This window comes from Notechis scutatus, chromosome 3 (assembly GCF_049901735.1).
Source record: "Notechis scutatus isolate UNSWTSFEM ecotype Mainland chromosome 3, rNotScu1.2, whole genome shotgun sequence".
Lineage (NCBI taxonomy): Eukaryota > Metazoa > Chordata > Lepidosauria > Squamata > Elapidae > Notechis > Notechis scutatus.
Window position 1 is genome coordinate 80,245,781 of NC_142011.1, and position 20,415 is coordinate 80,266,195.

The following is a 20,415-nucleotide window of genomic DNA, read 5'->3' on the forward strand; positions in this document are numbered from 1 at the left end:
AGTCATGAGAGGCCAGGTGAGGAGATGCATGCCTCGATGTGAGTGATATTGAGTTGGCCATGTCCAACCAATAACATGACCACCAACCCATGTCCACCCAGTCACATGGCCACCAAGCCACGCCCACCAATTAAGCCATGCCCACAGAACCGGTTGTCAAAAAATTTGAATCACACCCCTGCCTAAGGATAATGAAAATAAACAAATTTCAGAGTAACCACCTTGTCTGAAATCAGCCTTTATGCCAACTATTGCTTTTTAGTGAAGTTCTGTGATGATAGAAAGACTACAATTCTCTTAAAATATGAGATTAAAAAAAAAAAAAAACAAGAGTGATCCTGAGGTAAAAATATCTTGGCAACCAATGGAAATAATAACAAGTTTCTTTCAATGTTGTATTTTGTTAGCTTAGATCACTACAGTGTTTTCATATGCTTCTACAGGCAGCAAATATGCTTTACTTTAATTGTATTACATTATTTTTATTCTGGACTGGGCAATGACCATAAATTTATCACAGCTGAACCTGAAGTAATCTCAGTTCTTCAAGATGGCTGACTTGGGGGAGCACAGCTGTTGCAAATTGCTTTCATTCTCACCCTACCCTAGAAATGTTCTTTGATTTCCTTATCAATTCATCGAAAGAAATAGAAACTGTTTAACAAAAACTTTTCTGCACCACTTTAAGAAAAATAGTTGTTGAAAAAACTTAGGAACTGGGAAATTATGTAAGCAAAATTATTATGTAAACAAAATGATCCAGACAATACCCTGTTCACAAAGCACTTATGTATGTAAAGAGAAAATGTATAAACTATTAAAAGAAAAAAAAAACTTGTTCAAAAGTAAATAACAACAGGATCTAGAAAAGATGACAATTTTTCCCCTACCCTCTGAATAATACAATCAGATGTAGTGCGGAACTGAATGAAATTCTCTTAATGGTTTTCAACATAATTGGAAATAAAATTTTCCGCTCTTGTGAAGGCTAAACTAATTGCTTTGTGCTGCCAAGAATTTATGTGTAATTCTTCTCTGACAAGTCTCATGCAAAGAATGTCAAGATGGAAGAAAGCATCTAATTGCCGTGACCCAAAGATTAAATCATACTGATGCCGATTTTCCCCTGCAGCTCACTGGAAATACCATTAGCACGAAGCTAGGAGTTTATGTCAGAGTAACAGCAGATAAACCACAAAAGTATCTTTAGACACTGAACAAGTACAATAAAATGAAATGCCTAAAGCTCAATCCTAAATGCATGTAGTAGAAAGAAATACAATGGACAATAATGGGCTTAAGCCATAGGACTGTCTGGTCTCCTCAGGACTAGAAAATAGTTTTTTACAAGACCAGTACTTGTTTTGAAAGTTGCCACGAGTCTGAACATGATTAAGATTTCTACTTTTCTCTTGTATGGGAAAAACATTATTGATAATATCTAATATTCCTTATGGAAAAAGTGAAAAATGACCTTGTGATTTATCAGTTTAAAAATCAGAAGGGGTAGTATATGTAAAGAAGGAAATTGTGATATAACTTTAAGAGAGATACAGGTTAAAATACAAATGTATTTATGATCATTATCAAAAAGATTGGAGCCTGCTTTTACCTTTTTGAAATTTTCTTTTTCCATTTTCTTTTTTATTTATATTAGTCCTTATTTTCTTATTTTCTTTTTAATATTTCTACTACTTTTTTCTTGTTAAAAATTTCTTCAGTAAAAATTATATTAAAACACTAATAAATTAAAAGCATGTGAAGTTTGCTTTTTTGTCAACTAATTATTACCTTCCAACATTTAGAATTGAAGGTGATATATGTGACATATGAAAAATATGCATTATTTGTCCATAAAAGATATAATAATAAACACATCTCAATAAAGTTACTTCATCAGGGTTGGCCTAAAACATTGGGATCGGCACCAAGCATATGCTGCTTTCATAGAGATATGCATTCCAAAATTCTTTGCAATTTGTGCATATATTCCAATGATAGCTCACCCTTTCTTCTAAGAGGTCATGCAGGGATCTTGCCTCATTTTATCCCCATAACTTTGAGCTAGCTTGGAGTGAGAATGAATAATTGGTCGCAAATTACCCAATTAGTTGCATAGTCCAACACCTTCTCTGCTATCCTTTATTGGCTTGCAGCACACTGCACACATTTTGATTATTATGAGGGTTTCATTGTTACCCTAGCAAATGGCTTACTTTTTGTTTACCGTTGGACTACTCTTAATCTTTCAATTGAGTGATTTAAAAGTAAATCAACCATCTTTGTCCAATAAAATCATTGCAGTAAGGGACATAATAGGCATTGGAATTAAAGCCAGAAGTTTTACTTTTAATTTTTTATGGCTTCAGCTAAGAAATCTGGGAATTGAAAGTTTATTGAGACCAAAACATTTTTATGTTAGAGATATTTAGTCTCTTTAGATATTTCTAAGGTTTTCTGGACAAAGGAGAAGCCACTCACATATTCATGGGTATTAGGCAGAAGGTAGCATTTTAGATTATTCCTGCATAAATAGAAACATATTTCTAATTTCCAAAGACAGTGGAGTCATTAGCAGGAAGGTCTACAACTCATAAGAGTACATGCTTTATGAAGGATCCAATCTGCGTCAGTCACCAGGATCAGAGGTTTTGTCTTCTGAGCTTTCGGACTCATGCTGGAGTTCATCTTCAGGGAACTTCTCTCTAGCAGAATGTGTGCTGTTCTGTGTGCTCTGATAGAAACAGGCTTGTTCTGTATTCTTTTGCACAGGACACATCATCACCAGGAAGTACCGAGTAGACATTTTCAACTATTCAATTATGACACCTGGATACTGGGTACATATACTGCTCAGAGTTGATAATGACTACAGCGATTTATAAAGCCACCTAGCCAGCCAGCCAGCCATGCAGCGGTTAATAAATCAGCCTAGTCTTTTTGTTTAAACTTTTGCTTACACTAAATAAACAAACCATACTAATAACATGCATAGCATCTGTTGTGCATCCACTTTAATTTTTGCTTCGGTGAACCAACACTACCAGATTGGAGGCCATATACTAGTACAAAATATCAGCCAGCCAAGAGACAATTTAGAACCACAGCAGTATGATCTTTTATATAACCTGAAAACATCTTTCAGTGCTTTGCTCAGCACCCTTACATATATCCATAATCCAAGGTTGGGCTTCAAAAATTTTAGCAAAGGGTTTTCTGCCCAGTTGCTGGGTGGGCCTGGCCTAGTCTGCCTCCTGCACCACAGGGGGGGCATTTTTGCCCTCCTCAGGCTCCAGAGGCTCTGACAGGCCCGTTTTTCAGCCTCCCGACCCTCCACACATGCCCTGCACTTACCTGCATCCAAAATGGGCCATGTGGGGACTCTTGGGAGGGGCAGGGTGGGGTGGGGCAGACAGGAATGGGATTTGTGGGATCTCCGAACTGCAGAGAATTGTAGCTAAGGGCTCTCCCAAACTCCTGCAAACCCCCAGCAGCCCACCCCTACCCTAATCCTCTCCACAAAGAATGAATACTGGTTTCACTTACAATTTCACCTCTGGATCCCTTTTCTCCCCTGTATCCCTGGGGAAAAAAATGAAATTACATTAATCTTTTATGTCCTCCTGCTTTCAATCACACTGAGATGTACTGATATCTAAACACTTATATGAAGAAATGCATCAACATTAATTCAGCTGTATGAATATTTACAGAAAGGCATTTACTTTTTTACTGGATGAAAATTAATAACTTTATAAAACTTAGCGTATTGTCCTAAAAGCTTGCAAGGAATTTACATAGCATGTTTTTTTTTAAATAAACCTTTCTGTTTTAATTTCCATGTATAGTAATTCATAAATAACATAAATTTAATCTGCAAAATCTGCTTGTGCTTCACCTTTTTAAAAATGTGTGTCTTAATTCAATTTATAATTCTGTAATTCTGTTTGCTATATTTCACCTACTGTATGTTTAGGTACAAATCTATGGTAAATCATAATAACTACATGGAAAGTTATAATTATTCTCTCATGCACAATGTACATATGTATACTTCTTGTTCAATCACTGAGGCACTTCCAACTCTTTGGGACCCATCATATTATCAGGCTTTGGCTGTCAGTAACTGCTTCTGTTGGCTATTTTGGTGATTGCCTTTTATTTTTCTAAGTATCAGTCTTCTTCAACAATCCCTGACTGCACATTCTATGTTCAATATATTTAAGCTTCAGCTTCATTATTAGTACTTGCAGTGAGGACTCTAGAGTTTATATTAATGAGTTCTTATTTTATGACTGAATTGTCAACAATTTTCTCTAATACTACAATTCTTTTTTGTGTATTTTTATTTGGTATTATTACCAAATAATACCTATGCTTTTTTACCTATGTTTGCTGCTTAGAGTCATTAATGTGAGAAGGATATCAATTGAATAACATTAATACATTCAAAGGCATCCGTCTTTCCTTGTTTGGGTTCTAATATTTTTACAGCTATATATTACAGCTGGGAAAATCATGCTTTGACAATGCATATCTCTATTGCCAGAGTAATATCTTTGAGTTTTAAAATACAGCTAGATGTGTCATATTTGTTCACTTTTCTTCAGATATTTTCAAAATTAACAGACACTCATTTCAACATCTTTTGGGTTTTTTTTTGTATTTCAGGATATTTTTGTTTGTGCAATCTTTAATGATGTTACATATTTCAATGTAGAGTTCTTCAAGTCCATCTAATCTATTAGATCTATTCCTTACTTTATGCCCATGATAATATGGATTATCGCAATGTAGCATTTGTTGATCTGATGAATTTGCTTTCTTTAGTTTAAAATGTAATTTTTCAAGGTGTTTGTGACCTGAGCTACATCTTGTTTGTGCACACCGAATGGATGTTTTCCAGATTTTACTGCTGTTTACCTGCTGAGTTTGATTTTGGTGCTTCTCAGGTAATAGTATTGAGTTGTCTTTTAATTTATTGGAAGAAGGTATTTGCTAGAAATGTCCATTTTTCTTGACATATTCTTATAATTTTCATGGCATACTCTTATACCTATACATCCGGGTAATTTTTCCCACTGCAGGTATATTTCACTTCTAACATAGATTCCTCATTTGCTATAACTATTATGCTTTCTTCTGATATTGAATCAACACAGTGTTTTAAGTCACCCTAGAACTATTAGCCTTACGCTTCCTCTGTCTCTGTGATTACAGCATAGATTTGATCACGAAAATAGTAAGTAGATTGGTTTGTTCTGAAATTGAACTGACATTAAATCTATTATTTGGAAGTTGTATCCAAGCATTGATTTTGGTTCCTTTTTGTTAATAAGTAACCCAGTAATGTATGAAGTAGTTCTCATGTTCCTTTTAACCTATTGTAGACCAATCCAACTGGCTGATTTCTAGTATACCAATGTTTGAACTTAGCATCTCTGCTCTGGAAACATACATTTTGCCTTGATTCATAGTTCTGTCGTTCCATATCAGGGGTGTCATACTCAAAGCCCGCGGGCCGCATCTGGCCCCCAGGGTGTTTAGATATGGCCCCCGGGACCACCCTGGAAACAGCAAAGGACCGGCCTGAGGTACCTCTGCAGCCTTCCCAAGCTCCATTTTCACTGGCAGAGGGTTGCAGGAGACCGTCCCGGTCTAAAATGGAGCTCAGGACCACACGCAGCCCTTCTGAGTTCAGTTTTCACTGGCAGAGGGTTGCAGGAGACCATCCCAGCCGAAAACAGAGATCGGGAGCCCATTTTCACTGGCAGAGCAGTCGGGCCACCACAGGTGCTGACATGAGTGACAAGCTGGCCATGCCTCCCCCCCGAGGTCAAACATAACCCTGATGCGGCCCTCAATGAAATCGAGTTTGACACCCCATGTTCTATATACTAATTGTATATCTTTAGAGAACTGAAATTTTATTTTGCTTCTGGACATGTCAACAACTTCATCCATCTACATGATAAAGCACCAGTATTATTCATATTTGCTTTCTGCTATTTATTTGTTTGTTTGTTCCGTCTTTATTATTTTTATAAATAAGGTGGTGAACACAGCTATTTCTCTTTCCTCCTAATTTCCCCACAAGAACCCTGTGAGGTGGGTTGGGCTCAGAGAGAATAACTAGTTCAAAGTCACTCAACAGGATTTCATGTCTAATGCAGAACTAGAACTCGTAATCTCCTGATTTCTAGCTCAGTGCCTTAATCATTAAACCAAAACTGGTCTCTTCCCATTAGCTTCTGATTTGGGGATTCATATTCCAGTATTATTTTAATATTGTCCTGGTATGAAAGTCCACTTAATTTTCATGGAAGAATCTTGAAATGGGTTGCCATTTCCTGCTCTAATGTATTTAGTCTATATATGTGTGCATATATGTTTCATTACATTGAATATATGGTTAATTAAAATGTTATATATAGAAATTACACAAATAATGTTTGGCTTATTAAGAATATATTTGAATGTTTCAGTACTATCCAAAGCATAAAACCAAAATGAAAAGTAGCATTTGTGCTTATAATTAGGACTCTCCTACATGTGTATTTTTTCCTGCTAAAAATAAGCAATTATCTAATTTGTAGAAATTATCTAATTTATGAAATTTTGATATATTGCAACTTTTAAAATAAATATTCTTTGGTATCAAAAATGTTTGTGAATTAAGACAATGTATCTTAGGAAAAATGTAGAAAAAGCATTACATGTGGGAATAAAAAATAAAGGGAGATTTCAAATTGTGATGAGCTGCACTTACAGGTTTGCCAGCTGGGCCAACAATACCTTCGTAACCTACAGGGCCTGTGTTTCCCTGAAAACCAAAAGGAAAATAATTTGTAGAGCAATAACTGAATGCAAATGTTCTTATGAAAACTTCATGTTATGTCATACTTTTATTTATGTTCCATTACCAAATATATAATGATACTAAACTAGTTTCTGGGTACAATATAAATTTGTAATACAAATTTAGTTTATCTAGTTTTTATTTTCATATTTTGCTTTGCATTTCAGAGAGGCATTTATGAAAATTTGAATAATGTACTAAAGGTAAAGGAATTAGACTTCTGTTCCTTTAAAAACAAAAGTGAGCAAGTATTACATTTCATGTATGCATTTTATGTTTAGATTAACAAAAAACTCATATAGTATACTACAAGCTGTAATTTAAGTTAATAAGCAAGATCACCATTACTTTTTCTAATAAAGTTATACTGCTTTACCAAACAAAAATAATACAATATTATAAAGTTATTTTGATGAATGGGTATTCAGAATACCAATTCAGAAGTAAATGCATAAAACCAATAATAAAAAAATAATATTAGTCCTAGTCTAATAAAGTTTTAAAGATTATGTAAAAATATTCAAGGAGGAAGCCAAGAATATTTTGTGCAGGAAGAAAAAACTTGGTCTATGTAACAAAAACCTTTTTTCCCCTTAATAATTAATTCATTACTAATTATTGTTTTGGAAAAGCTCAAAGTTATATAGCAATAGTACTTAGACTTATGTATTGTTCTATAGTGCTTTACAGAACTCTCTGAGCAGTTTACAACTTTAGCATATTGCCCCAACCATCTGGGTCCTCACTGTACCGACATTGGAAGGATGGAAGGCTGAGTCAACCTTGGTCAGGACTGAACTCTCGGCTGTGGGCAGAATTAGTCTGCAATACAGCATTCTAACCAATGCACCACCAGGGCTCTTATCTGCTAAGCTTGGTAATTTGTGTACATATTAAGGAGGTAGAGGAACTTTGATGGATCTGAACTAGTGGTGGGTGGACCTTAACTGAGAAGGTCTGAACGATCTGGGAGAAACATTGAAAGATTTATTTCCAAGTGAAGTATTTTGGGAAACCATGATTAAAGACGCCAGGAAGGATCCGAAGGATCCCTCTGCTCACTCCATCTAGATTTTTCTAACAGCTTAAGATAGGGAACGTAGTGATTCTAAAATGTAATCCTGAGATTAATTATGATATTCAGGATTACATGATTTTGTGCAATGTAACTTGCTTTATATATGTCCCTTATGTAATTGTTTCCTGATGAATGAAATTAGATTTGGGACCTACTTCATATACAGATTTGTTAAGATGTTGTCTTATTTATGCCTGAGTTCAATAGCAGATAGGAGAAGCTTCTCGGGACAGATGGACCGCTTTAAGTTTGCGCCAAATGATTTAGAAGAGTCCTTTTATTATGCCAATCAACCTCCTGCTTCTTCACAGTCCTATAAGACCTATGCCTGTGATATTAATGGCAGCTGAGTTTGACTTGTGAAGAACAGTTTCATGTGGTACCTGCAAAAATTAAACTGACGGTATAGAAAGAACCACTGTAGAAAGCAAACATGAAACTTTGGTCATGCTAAACTCTCTAGAAAAAATACAATCAGATTCAAAGGACATATTAAAAACTTATATACCCATATCTTACCCATATCTAAGACAGCATCTTTAGCAATTTCCCCTGAAACAGGAGGATGAGGTTCAGGTACCCATAATTTTAAAATGACTGTGACTGTTTATTTTGTTTTTAACCATGTCACTGTTTACAATCAAGATTTTTATGGAGAAATAGCTTTATCTGAATGTTTTCTCGCTTTTCTCTGGACTGGAGAGTCTCAACTGTGATCAGCAGGCTCCCTCATGGCCTGAAAAAGCTGCCCACTTAACCTCTTAATCAGCTGTTTGAAATATTACATATTTTTTAAAATTCTAGTAGACATTGCCATCTGGTGGCCAGAATTAATGTGTTTTTTTTTTAAATGAAATTTGGTCAGCTGTTTAGGTTCTAAGAGAAGAGAATATTTGTAGCTCAGGATGGAACTGGGGAGTCCTGGGTACTCTCTGAGCTTGACTAAATCCAGAAACTGGTAGAGAATTCCTGGAAGCCTAGAACTCTGACAAATGAATCATCAACAAGCACAAAAGCAACATTTACATATCATTCATAAGAGACAAACAAAAAGTTAAAAAGGAAACAATTAAAAGACCAAAATACCTTGCCAGCAATCAATACTCATATAAATAGGGATTAACACCAGGGTTAATACCAGACCAACAATCAAACAGTAAATAACAGCCTAATCAAGGAACTACCAAGAAGAAAACACTCCCACTAATGCTAACTGGGCAAGTCACTATATATAGAAAGCAAACCTCACTCCCTTCTAGCACTGAAGATATTTTCTAGTTGAGTAATGCAACATCTGCAAAAAAACAAACTCAGAAAGTATCAAGGCTCTATTAAGATATTTTACTCAACTACAGCAAGAGCAACCACCGTAAGTCCATCTTGTGCTTTCGGTATTAAGAATGCTTGGGAAGAAAACATTAGATACTACTTGGAGGGAAACGGTCTGAGCCCAATCTCAGAAGAAAACAAAGTACTTAATAAAGAAATAACATTAACAGAGTTACAAAAGGCAATACAAAAACAAAAAAATAATAAAACACCAGGCCCGGATGGTCTACCAAGTGAACTATATAAAAATTTATCTGAAATATTTGAACCAATATTACTGGAACTATATAATGAGGCATTAACACAAGCTAGACTTCCGAGGTCCTGGTCCGAGGCATACATCTCCTCAATTGCAAAAGATGGCACTGATCAACAATTAATTGCGAACTATAGGCCAATCCCGTTTGCTATATACGGATTATAAGATATTTATGACAATATTAGCAGAAAGAATGAAACCAATTTTGAGTGAACTTATACACACAGAATGGTTTCCTGCCAAATAGACAAATTAAAAACAATATTAGGACAGTACTAAATTCGATTGAATACTATGAAGCTCATCCAGAAAAACAGTCAGCTTTAATATTTTTAGATGCACAAAAAGCATTCGACAATCTTAATTGGAAATTCATGCTATATCAAATTAAAAAGCTGAATTTTGGCACTAATATAGAAAAAACACTACAAGAAATATACTCAAATCAAAAAGCAAGTGTATTATTAAATGGAGACCATACTGAAGATTTTGAAATTGCAAAAGGAGTGAGACAAGGGTGTCCATTATCGCCTCTGTTATTTATCTTGTCTTTAGAAGTGTTGCTAGCTGCAACCAGACAAAACCCAGAGATTTATGGAATTAAGATTAGAAATGAGGAATATAAAATTCAGGCATTTGCTGATGATTTGGTATTTATAGTGGAAGATCCAATGAATTCGGGACCAATATTGCTGCAACAAATAGAAAAATTTGGGGAAGTAGCAGGATTTAAAATAAATAAAAATAAAACTAAGATGATAGTCAAAAACTGTAAAAAAAACAGAAAGTAGAATTAGAAAATACAATAGGACTGCAAATAGTAAAAAGGTGAAATACCTGGGAATTTGGATGTCACTCAGATGTTCATCGTTAAAAGAGGACAATTATGTCAAACTGATTAAGCAAATCAGAAAAGAATTGGAATTATGGGCCAAATTGAAACTGTCTATATTAGGAAGAATAGCAACGTTGAAAATGAATACCTTACCAAAACTAATATATCTATTCCAAATGATTCCAATTAAATTAGGGAAATCTTTTTTTATAGAACTAAATAAAATGCCTCCGAGGTCTGGTTGGGTAAGAGAGTAAAACTCCTGCCTATTACAAGATAATAGGAGCAGAGGCTGTCATCATCATCTTCTTCTTTTGGGTTAGTGAATCAATTGAAACCTTTCATGATAGTGAGATCGTTTCCCAAATTAATTATTTTTATTTTTGAAATTTACCAGTAGCTGCTGCATTTCCCACCCTCGGCTTATACTCGAGTCAATAAGTTTTCCCAGTTTTTTTGTGTAAAATTAGGTGCCTCGGCTTATATTCGGGTCGACTTATACTCGAGTATATACGGTAACTTGCTTCATATATGTCGCTTATGTAATTGTTTCCTGATGAATGAAATTAGATTTGGGACCTACTTCATATACAGATTTGTTAAGATGTTGTCTTATTTATGCCTGAGTTCAATAGCAGATAGGAGAAGCTTCTCGGGACAGATGGACCACTTTAAGTTTGCGCCAAATGATTTAGAAGAGTCCTTTTATTATGCCAATCAACCTCCTGCTTCTTCACAGTCCTATAAGACCTATGCCTGTGATATTAATGGCAGCTGAGTTTGACTTGTGAAGAACACTTTCATGTGGTACCTGCAAAAATTAAACTGATGGTATAGAAAGAACCACTGTAGAAAGCAAACATGAAACTTTGGTCATGCTAAACTCTCTAGAAAAAATACAATCAGATTCAAAGGACATATTAAAAACTTATATACCCATATCTTACCCATATCTAAGACAGCATCTTTAGCAATTTCCCCTGAAACAGGGGGATGAGGTTCAAGTACCCATAATTTTAAAATGACTGTGACTGTTTATTTTGTTTTTAACCATGTCACTGTTTACAATCAAGATTTTTATGGAGAAATAGCTTTATCTGAATGTTTTCTCGCTTTTCTCTGGACTGGAGAGTCTCAACTGTGATCAGCAGGCTCCCTCATGGCCTGAAAAAGCTGCCCACTTAACCTCTTAATCAGCTGTTTGAAATATTACATATTTTTTAAAATTCTAGTAGACATTGCCATCTGGTGGCCAGAATTAATTTTTTTTTAATGAAATTTGGTCAGCTGTTTAGGTTCTAAGAGAAGAGAATATTTGTAGCTCAGGATGCAACTGTGGAGTCCTGGGTACTCTCTGAGCTTGACTAAATCCAGAAACTGGTAGAGAATTCCTGGAAGCCTAGAACTCTGACAAATGAATCATCAACAAGCACAAAAGCAACATTTACATATCATTCATAAGAGACAAACAAAAAGTTAAAAAGGAAACAATTAAAAGACCAAATTACCTTGCCAGCAATCAATACTCATATAAATAGGGATTAACACCAGGGTTAATACCAGACCAACAATCAAACAGTAAATAACAGCCTAATCAAGGAACTACCAAGAAGAAAACACTCCCACTAATGCTAACTGGGCAAGTCACTATATATAGAAAGCAAACCTGACTCCTTTCTAGCACTGAAGATATTTTCTAGTTGAGTAATGCAACATCTGCAAAAAAAACAAACTCAGAAAGTATCAAGGCTCTATTAAGATATTTTACTCCACTACAGCAAGAGCAACCACCGTAAGTCCATCTTGTGCTTTCGGTATTAAGAATGCTTGGGAAGAAAACATTAGTTACTACTTGGAGGGAAACGGTCTGAGCCCAATCTCAGAAGAAAACAAAGTACTTAATAAAGAAATAACATTAAAAGAGTTACAAAAGGCAATACAAAAACAAAAAAATAATAAAACACCAGGCCCGGATGGTCTACCAGGTGAACTATATAAAAATTTATCTGAAATATTTGAACCAATATTACTGGAACTATATAATGAGGCATTAACACAAGCTAGACTTCCGAGGTCCTGGTCCGAGGCATACATCTCCTTAATTGCAAAAGATGGCACTGATCAACAATTAATTGCGAACTATAGGCCAATCTCGTTGCTATATACGGATTATAAGATATTTATGACAATATTAGCAGAAAGAATGAAACCAATTTTGAGTGAACTTATACACACAGACCAGAATGGTTTCCTGCCAAATAGACAAATTAAAAACAATATTAGGACAGTACTAAATTCGATTGAATACTATGAAGCTCATCCAGAAAAACAGTCAGCTTTAATTTTTTTTGATTCACAAAAAGCATTCGACAATCTTAATTGGAAATTCATGCTATATCAAATTAAAAAGCTGAATTTTGGCACTAATATAGAAAAAACACTACAAGAAATATACTCAAATCAAAAAGCAAGTGTATTATTAAATGGAGACCATACTGAAGATTTTGAAATTGCAAAAGGAGTGAGACAAGGGTGTCCATTATCGCCTCTGTTATTTATCTTGTCTTTAGAAGTGTTGCTAGCTGCAACCAGACAAAACCCAGAGATTTATGGAATTAAGATTAGAAATGAGGAATATAAAATTCAGGCATTTGCTGATGATTTGGTATTTATAGTGGAAGATCCAATGAATTCGGGACCAATATTGTTGCAACAAAAAGAAAATTTGGGGGAAGTAGCAGGATTTAAAATAAATAAAAATAAAACTAAGATGATAGTCAAAAACTGTACAAAAAAACAGAAAGTAGAATTAGAAAATACAATAGGACTGCAAATAGTAAAAAAGGTGAAATACCTGGGAATTTGGATGTCACTCAGATGTTCATCGTTAAAAAAGGACAATTATGTCAAACTGATTAAGCAAATCAGAAAAGAATTGGAATTATGGGCCAAATTGAAACTGTCTATATTAGGAAGAATAGCAACGTTGAAAATGAATACCTTACCAAAACTAATATATCTATTCCAAATGATTCCAATTAAATTAGGGAAATCTTTTTTTATAGAACTAAATAAAATGACATCTGGTTGGTCTGGTTGGGCAAGCAGCCACATATTAAAATGAAACTATTACAAGATAATAGGAGCAGAGGCGGTCTAGGACTACCAGAATGGGAGCTTTATTATCAGACAGTGGTGTTGAGTTGGATTAAGGATTGGATTAAATTAAGAGACAAGAGAATCTTAACATTAGAAGGACATGACCTCTTGATAGGTTGGCATGCATTTTTGTGGGAAAATAAAAGTAATATACATACCTATTTCAATCAACACCTAATAAGAGATTCATTGATTACAATTTGGAAAAAAATCAAAGGTAAACACTATACAGAAATCCCACGATGGCTGTCAACCATGGAAGCCATAATACATCCAAATAGATTAGACCTACGGAAAATGGTAAGCTATGAAGAACTATTAGATAGCCAAGGGAAATTAAAATCAAACCAAGAACTGAAAGAAAATGAAATTATAATCGATTGGTGGCCATATTTGCAAATTCAAAATAAATATAAAAAAGACTCAAAAGATTTTGGATTTGACAAAAGGCAGAACCAACTAGATAAAATATTAATGGGACCGGAACAAAAACTTATATCTAAAATATATAAATATTTATTAGATTTTAAAATGAAAGAGGAAATAATCAAAAGTACAGTGATTGCATGGGTACAGAATTTTGGATACACTATAGAATTAGAGGAATGGGAAGAATATGGAATATAAATTATAAATTAATGGTATCTGCCACATACAAAGAAAACATATATAAAATGTTTTATAGATGGTATTTAGCCCCAACAAGATTTGCAAAAATCTACTCCAATATGAGTTCTAAATGTTGGAAGTGCAAAAAAGTTGATGGTACATTTTATCACATGTGGTGGATGTGCCCCGAGGCCAGGACATACTGGATTCAAATTAAAAATTGGTTAAAAGAGATTACTGGCTATCAGATTGAGCTCAGACCAGAATCCTTCCTATTAGGAATTATTAAAGAAAGACTACCGAAAGAAGTAAAATACCTAATGTTACATATTATAACAGCTGCCAGAATAGCCTTTGCGCAGGTATGGAAAAGAATGAAGAACTAATAATACACAAAGTAACAGAAAGTGCTGAGATGAATATGCTAACAATGAACATGAAAGAAAAAGATGACTCTGAATTCTTTACAATTTGGAACAATTGGTAAATGGCTAAAAAACAGAACCAAGAAGTGAGACAAAAATGTTAATTGAAACAACCCTTAAGAAAGTAAAATAAAATTTTGTAAACTATATAAAGATATAAAAATAGTAATTATAGCTAAATATATTATTTAATAGTAGATAAACGCAATATAATGTATTATGATATTTAAATCAAAATCTTGTATAGATGCCAAGAACGTTGTTGATACCATGATGTTTTACGATGTAAAAAAAGAAAATTAATAAAAATTATTTAATTTTTTTAAAAAAGAATGCTTTGGTAGAGCAGAACAGCAATGCGATAGACAACAGCTTTGGCATTTGATTTGTGTCACTGCTGCTAATTAAGTTGTTTATATTGATTTTAGTATTGATTATGACTGTACCTCACTTACAATTGACTGGCCTGGTGTGAATAGCTGTAAATAATCAAATAAGTCTTAATAATCATATAAATAGATAGAACTACTTACTATTTCACCTATTGGGCCTTTTGGTCCCAAAATTCCAATTAAACCATGATCACCTTCAGGGCCCTAAAAATATAATACAACACTATTTATTTGTTGGTTGGTTTGTTTATTTATTAAATGCACAACAATTGGATAAAAACCACACATATAAAACACACACACACACACACACACACACACACACACACACACATATATATAAAAAGAGTATTACCCAGTGGCCTCATCTACATGTTAAAAAAAGAGACGAAAGGACTTCTCATTCCATGTCATCTTTGACTGGAATTCACCATCATCTGCCATTTAATGCCTTATGTCTTAAAGATGCTTAATATTTAATCAAACTGGTCGCAAAGAAACCACATACCTTGGGACCTGGAAATCCTTGAAATCCCATCAAACCTTGATCTCCAAATTCTCCCTGTAATATTTGTAGACAAAAGGATTAATACTTTGGAATGACATCTTAATAGATACTTTACATACCACAGCAGATACATACGGCGAGTCCTTTCTGGCCAGGAAGTCCTGGGGGGCCTTGATCACCTTGTGTCCCTGGAAGTCCTCTTCTACCTTGCTTTCCTGGATGTCCCCGAAGCCCTTGTTCACCCTGCAGCAAGCCAGAATGAGAATGAATACCTATTCTCAGAGACAGAAAGCCTTCTCAGTTAGACAGGAAACGGACCAGATGAGCTACTTCTACTCTACAGTCGAGATCAAGTGGGGTACTAATACCACTTTATAAAGCCTTAGTAAGACCACACCTAGAGTACTGCATCCAGTTTTGGTCACCACACTATAAAAAAGGTGTTGAGATTCTAGAAAAAATACAGAGAAGAGCAACCAGGATGATTAGGAGACTGGAGACTAAAACATATGAAAAACGGTTACAGGAACTGGGCATGGCTAGTCTAGTGAAGAGAATGACCAGGGGAGACATGACAGAGGTCTTCCAATATTTGAGGGGCTGCCACAGGGAGGAAGGGGTCAAGCTATTTTCTAAAGCACCCGTAGGCCAGACAAGGAATAATGGATGGAAACTGAACAAGGAGAAATTTAACTTGGAAATAAGGAGAAACTGTCTGACAGTGAGAACAATCAACCAATGGAACAACTTGCTCTCGGTTGTGGGAGCACCATCACTTGAGACTTTCAAGAAGAGACTGGACTGCCATTTGTCAGAAGTGGTGTAGGGTCTCCCCCTTGGGCGGGGGGGTTGGACTAGATGACCTACAAGGTCCCTTCCAACTCTGATTATCTGTTATTTACTGTAAACACATTAACAGAATCTTTCAAGACTAAAAGTACAAATCTCCCACCTTTTCCTTTACACCCTCAGAAGTTAGAGAGGGTCCCTTCTGAGCTTCTTTCTCCACTCATTATGCAGTTGTGGGCTGTATAGTCTCTTATCTGATCATTGTTCCCTAGGAATCATTGCTTTGCCCAGCTTCTCAGTGTCTTTCTCACATGCCATTACATGAGCAAAGAATCTTGCGTTATTAATAAAAGCAATCCAAATAATTTTTAAAAGGTTAAGGCACAACTTGGCTTTTACGGTGTTATTTCATAAGCCACCCCAGGTCAAGCTGGGTTGTCTTGTAAATTTATTTTATTTAGCATATTTATATAGTTGCCCATCTCACATACATGTGATTCTTGGTGGCATGCAATACAGCAAGAGTTACAAACTCCACAACAACCTGAAAATGTCAAAAAACCCAAAGTACCTTTAGTCCTGGGAGGCCGGGGCTTCCTGGCGCACCTGGTGAACCTTTCGGTCCATGACTCCCAGGATATCCTGCTAGTCCAGCTATTCCTGGGCTTCCTCTAGTACCCTTGACCAAAAAAAGCCAGTTAAACAGAGTCCCTTAAGTCAGCCACCCCATATTTTTTTTTAGCAGAGGACAAATTACAAGTTTTAATATATTCAGAATAGCCACTATTATTTCATATATAAATTTGACTAGCCGTATTCACACACTGTGATGCTACACCCCTGAAATAATAATGCCATTACAAGGCTACTTAAAATATCAGATATGGTAGCATAGGTAAAGCAGCATAAATGAATACTAACTCTACAAACTGAATTCTAATTCAGAAATCACTCACCGTATTTCACAAAGCTGCAAACATTAATATCAAACTGACTACCTATACTAGTCAGAAATTCCACCAACTGCAAGATAAAGGTGGCTTCAGTTAAGACAAAAAGGAATTCTTGAAGCTGACCATCTATTTTATTATAAAAATATTAAGGTGAACATGCGGAAGGCATTGCTTATGTTCCCAGTGTAGCACATTCTGTTTCTACATAGGTTTATCCGATGCTACAATGTAAAGTAAGTAAAGAAATGGAACTTGCAATACTAAACTTTTGATGCAGCTCCTTCTCAAAGAAAAATGGCTGGCATTATTTGAGTGGGAAGTGATGTCTCTAGGGAAATATTGACATTGTATTCTTGTGTAATGTTTGCTAATGCACATTACTGACGATGCCATTTTTTAAAGATCTCCATCATCACCGGAATAAAGTTACTTCAACCGTTACTCACAGGAAGGCCCTGCTGTCCAGGTAACCCTGATTTTCCAGGATTGCCAGGTACACCTTCTGGTCCAGGGTTGCCAGCTACGCCTTTCTGACCAACAGGACCAGGTTCACTCTGAAATAAATTTGAATTCTGCTTGAAAGCTCTACACCATCTAGATCTAAGTTACACCACTGACAATCTGACACAGTCAATAACCAATGTAATAGCAGCTCAGGTTGATAATACGGGATTGAGATCAGATTTGCTTACTTCATTTTAACTATATTTCCTCTCTGAGTGTATGTATTCATAATAAAATCAGGCTGCAATTATAAAAGTACATTTCAAGGATAAGCTATATTTTAGTGGAGCTTAGTTTCATGTTAATATCTCAAGATTTCAACATAAATATATTCCATTGTATATTTCCATAGGTTAAGGACATTCTATTTGACTTGCTATTTATCTTTCACTGATAATGTGTCTTTCTGCATAGAATAACCTAAATTTACTTACCGTGTTTCTCACAAAATAAGGCCGGGCCTTATTTTTTTTTGACCCCTGAAAAAACAAGTAGGCCGTCTTTTCGGGGGTGACTTAATTTCCTCCCCCACCTAGAGCGGCCCATACGCACGTACATCGCCGCGAGGCCGCTTCTATCGGCCAATGAAAGCTCCCCAAAGGCAGAGTCCCCAGATGCTGCAGGGCGTGGCATGGCTGCCCGTGTCCCCTCGCCTTTAGGCAGTCTCTTTCGGGCGATGGAAGCTCCCCAAATGCAGTCACCAGCTACTTCAATCGGCCGGTAGAAGCAGCCTCGCAGTGAGAGGAGTGTGTGTGTGCCATGCCTTGCCCCAAAGCGGCTGGGGACTCTGCCCTCAAGGGAGCTTTCGTCTGCCGAAAGAAGCAGCCTCACGGCGAGGAGAGTGTGTGCGTGTGCGTTCTCCCCGAGGCCGCTTCTACTGGCCGAATGAAGTGGCTGGTGACTGCATTTGGGGAGCTTCCATCGCCCGAAAAGACTGCCTAAAGGTGAGGGGACATGGGCAGCCCTGCCTCGCCCGAAGCAGCTGGGGACTCTGCCTTCAAGGGAGCTTTCATCTGCTGATAGAAGCGGCCTCGTGGCGAGGGGAGCGTGTGTGTGTGCGCGCTCGCCCCGAGGCCGCTTCTACCGGCCAATCGAAGTGGCTGGTGACTGCATTTGGGGAGTTTCCATTGCCCGAAAGAGATTGCCTAAAGGCGAGGGGACATGGGCAGCCACGCCTTGCCCTGAAGTGGCTGGGGACTCTGCCTTTCGTCTGCCGATAGAAGCGGCCTTGCGGCGAAGGGAGTGTGTGTGTGCGCTCGCCCCGAGGCCGCTTCTACCGGCCGATTGAAGCTCTCTTGAAGGCAGAGTCCCCAGCCACTTCGGGGCGAGGTGTGGCACACAACACTCCCCTCGCTGCAAGGCCGCTTCTACCAGCCGATTGAAGTAGCTGGTGACTGCATTTGGGGAGCTTCCATCGCCCGAAAGAGACTGCCCTAAAGGCGAGGGGACACGGGTAGCCACGCCACGTCCTGAAGCGGCTGGGGACTTTGCCTTCAGGGAGCTTCTATCGGCTATCGGGATATTCTAGCCTAGAGCTACCTGCAGGGCACTCCTAAAGGCAAGTTTTCTCCCCATCCCCCGCCCTTCCCCCGCCCATTTCTCTTCACCTCGTGTACTTCTAACAAGCGATGTGAGAAATGGCGGGAAAGCTTATGGTTTGAATAGGCCTAAATTTTGGGGGTGGGGCTTAATTTCACCTCATGCCTAGAAATCATGCTGGGCCTTCCTATTGGTGGAGGCCGTATTGTTGGAGAAACACAGTATATCTGTATTAGTCACAACTTAAAATAGAATAACTTGATCAATCAATTTACTCACAGGCATTCCAGGCTTCCCAGGCTGACCACTTGATCCTTTTTTTCCAGTAGGACCCTAGAAATTTCAAAATAGTTATTAGTTCACAATCTATAAAACCTAACAATCAGTTAGGATTCTGAATTTTTCCACCATATTTTTTAGTATTTATTTATAAAATTTAAAAATCAATATGTGACAAATATATTGAAGTATTATTTAGAAATGAATTGCTTGTATTTGTTTCTTTGGAATTTGCTCAATACATCAAGCAGCGATGAATTATGCTACAATCCATATTTTCTCTCCAAACAGATTCAAGTGGATTTTTACTGTAGCCATGATCCAGAGAACGTCAATGCCTTGTAAGATTACAGATGCTTTACTTCAGCTCCCACTTTTCAAATAATGCTACATAACTGTTTTTCAAATGTACCAAAGTTTTAAAAACCTTCTAAGGGTTAGAGTAGAGACATGCTATTATAAACAATAATAAACTAAAAGATCTGCTTAGAAATCACAGTTTTGTTGTGTAGTTTTTTGGCCACTATAAACCTTGATTTGAGATCTGGCTTCTAGAGTAGATTTCCTTCCTTTTAAGAGCACAAAAGATTATCCAGGAAAACAAAGAAGTTAGTGTTTTCATCATCCAGTCCAAATCTTCCAAATTTGAAGCTAGATAAGAAATTACCCAGAGTTACTGCTGTTGTTCACTCTGAGCAGGCTTATCCTTAGGCAACAAATAGGAAATTTCATGCTGTCATTAAGTTTGGCCAATTCCTATTTGGAATATTTTTGGTTTTATTACAAAAGAGGCAGGTTCAACAATAAATCTCTGTGTTATACTAATAAAGTGATGTGTTTTATTATTTATAGTTATATTATTTGCATAATTGTTTTTTGTGTTATTTTTGCATTGTTT

At 36.4% G+C, this 20,415-nt stretch overlaps 1 protein-coding gene across 1 annotated transcript in view; it reads right to left on the minus strand.

Moving 5' to 3' along the window:
• Positions 1-20,415, minus strand: part of COL24A1 (collagen type XXIV alpha 1 chain) — a 145,863-nt gene that overhangs the window by 11,107 nt on the left and 114,341 nt on the right. Inside the window, exons 45-52 of the mRNA XM_087960561.1 lie at positions 19,518-19,571; positions 17,642-17,749; positions 16,814-16,921; positions 15,589-15,696; positions 15,454-15,507; positions 15,087-15,149; positions 6,770-6,823; positions 3,547-3,582 (exon numbers count right to left, since the gene is read on the minus strand). Of these exons, the coding sequence (XP_087816687.1) occupies positions 3,547-3,582; positions 6,770-6,823; positions 15,087-15,149; positions 15,454-15,507; positions 15,589-15,696; positions 16,814-16,921; positions 17,642-17,749; positions 19,518-19,571 (585 nt within the window). The remainder of the gene's footprint in view (positions 1-3,546; positions 3,583-6,769; positions 6,824-15,086; positions 15,150-15,453; positions 15,508-15,588; positions 15,697-16,813; positions 16,922-17,641; positions 17,750-19,517; positions 19,572-20,415) is intronic.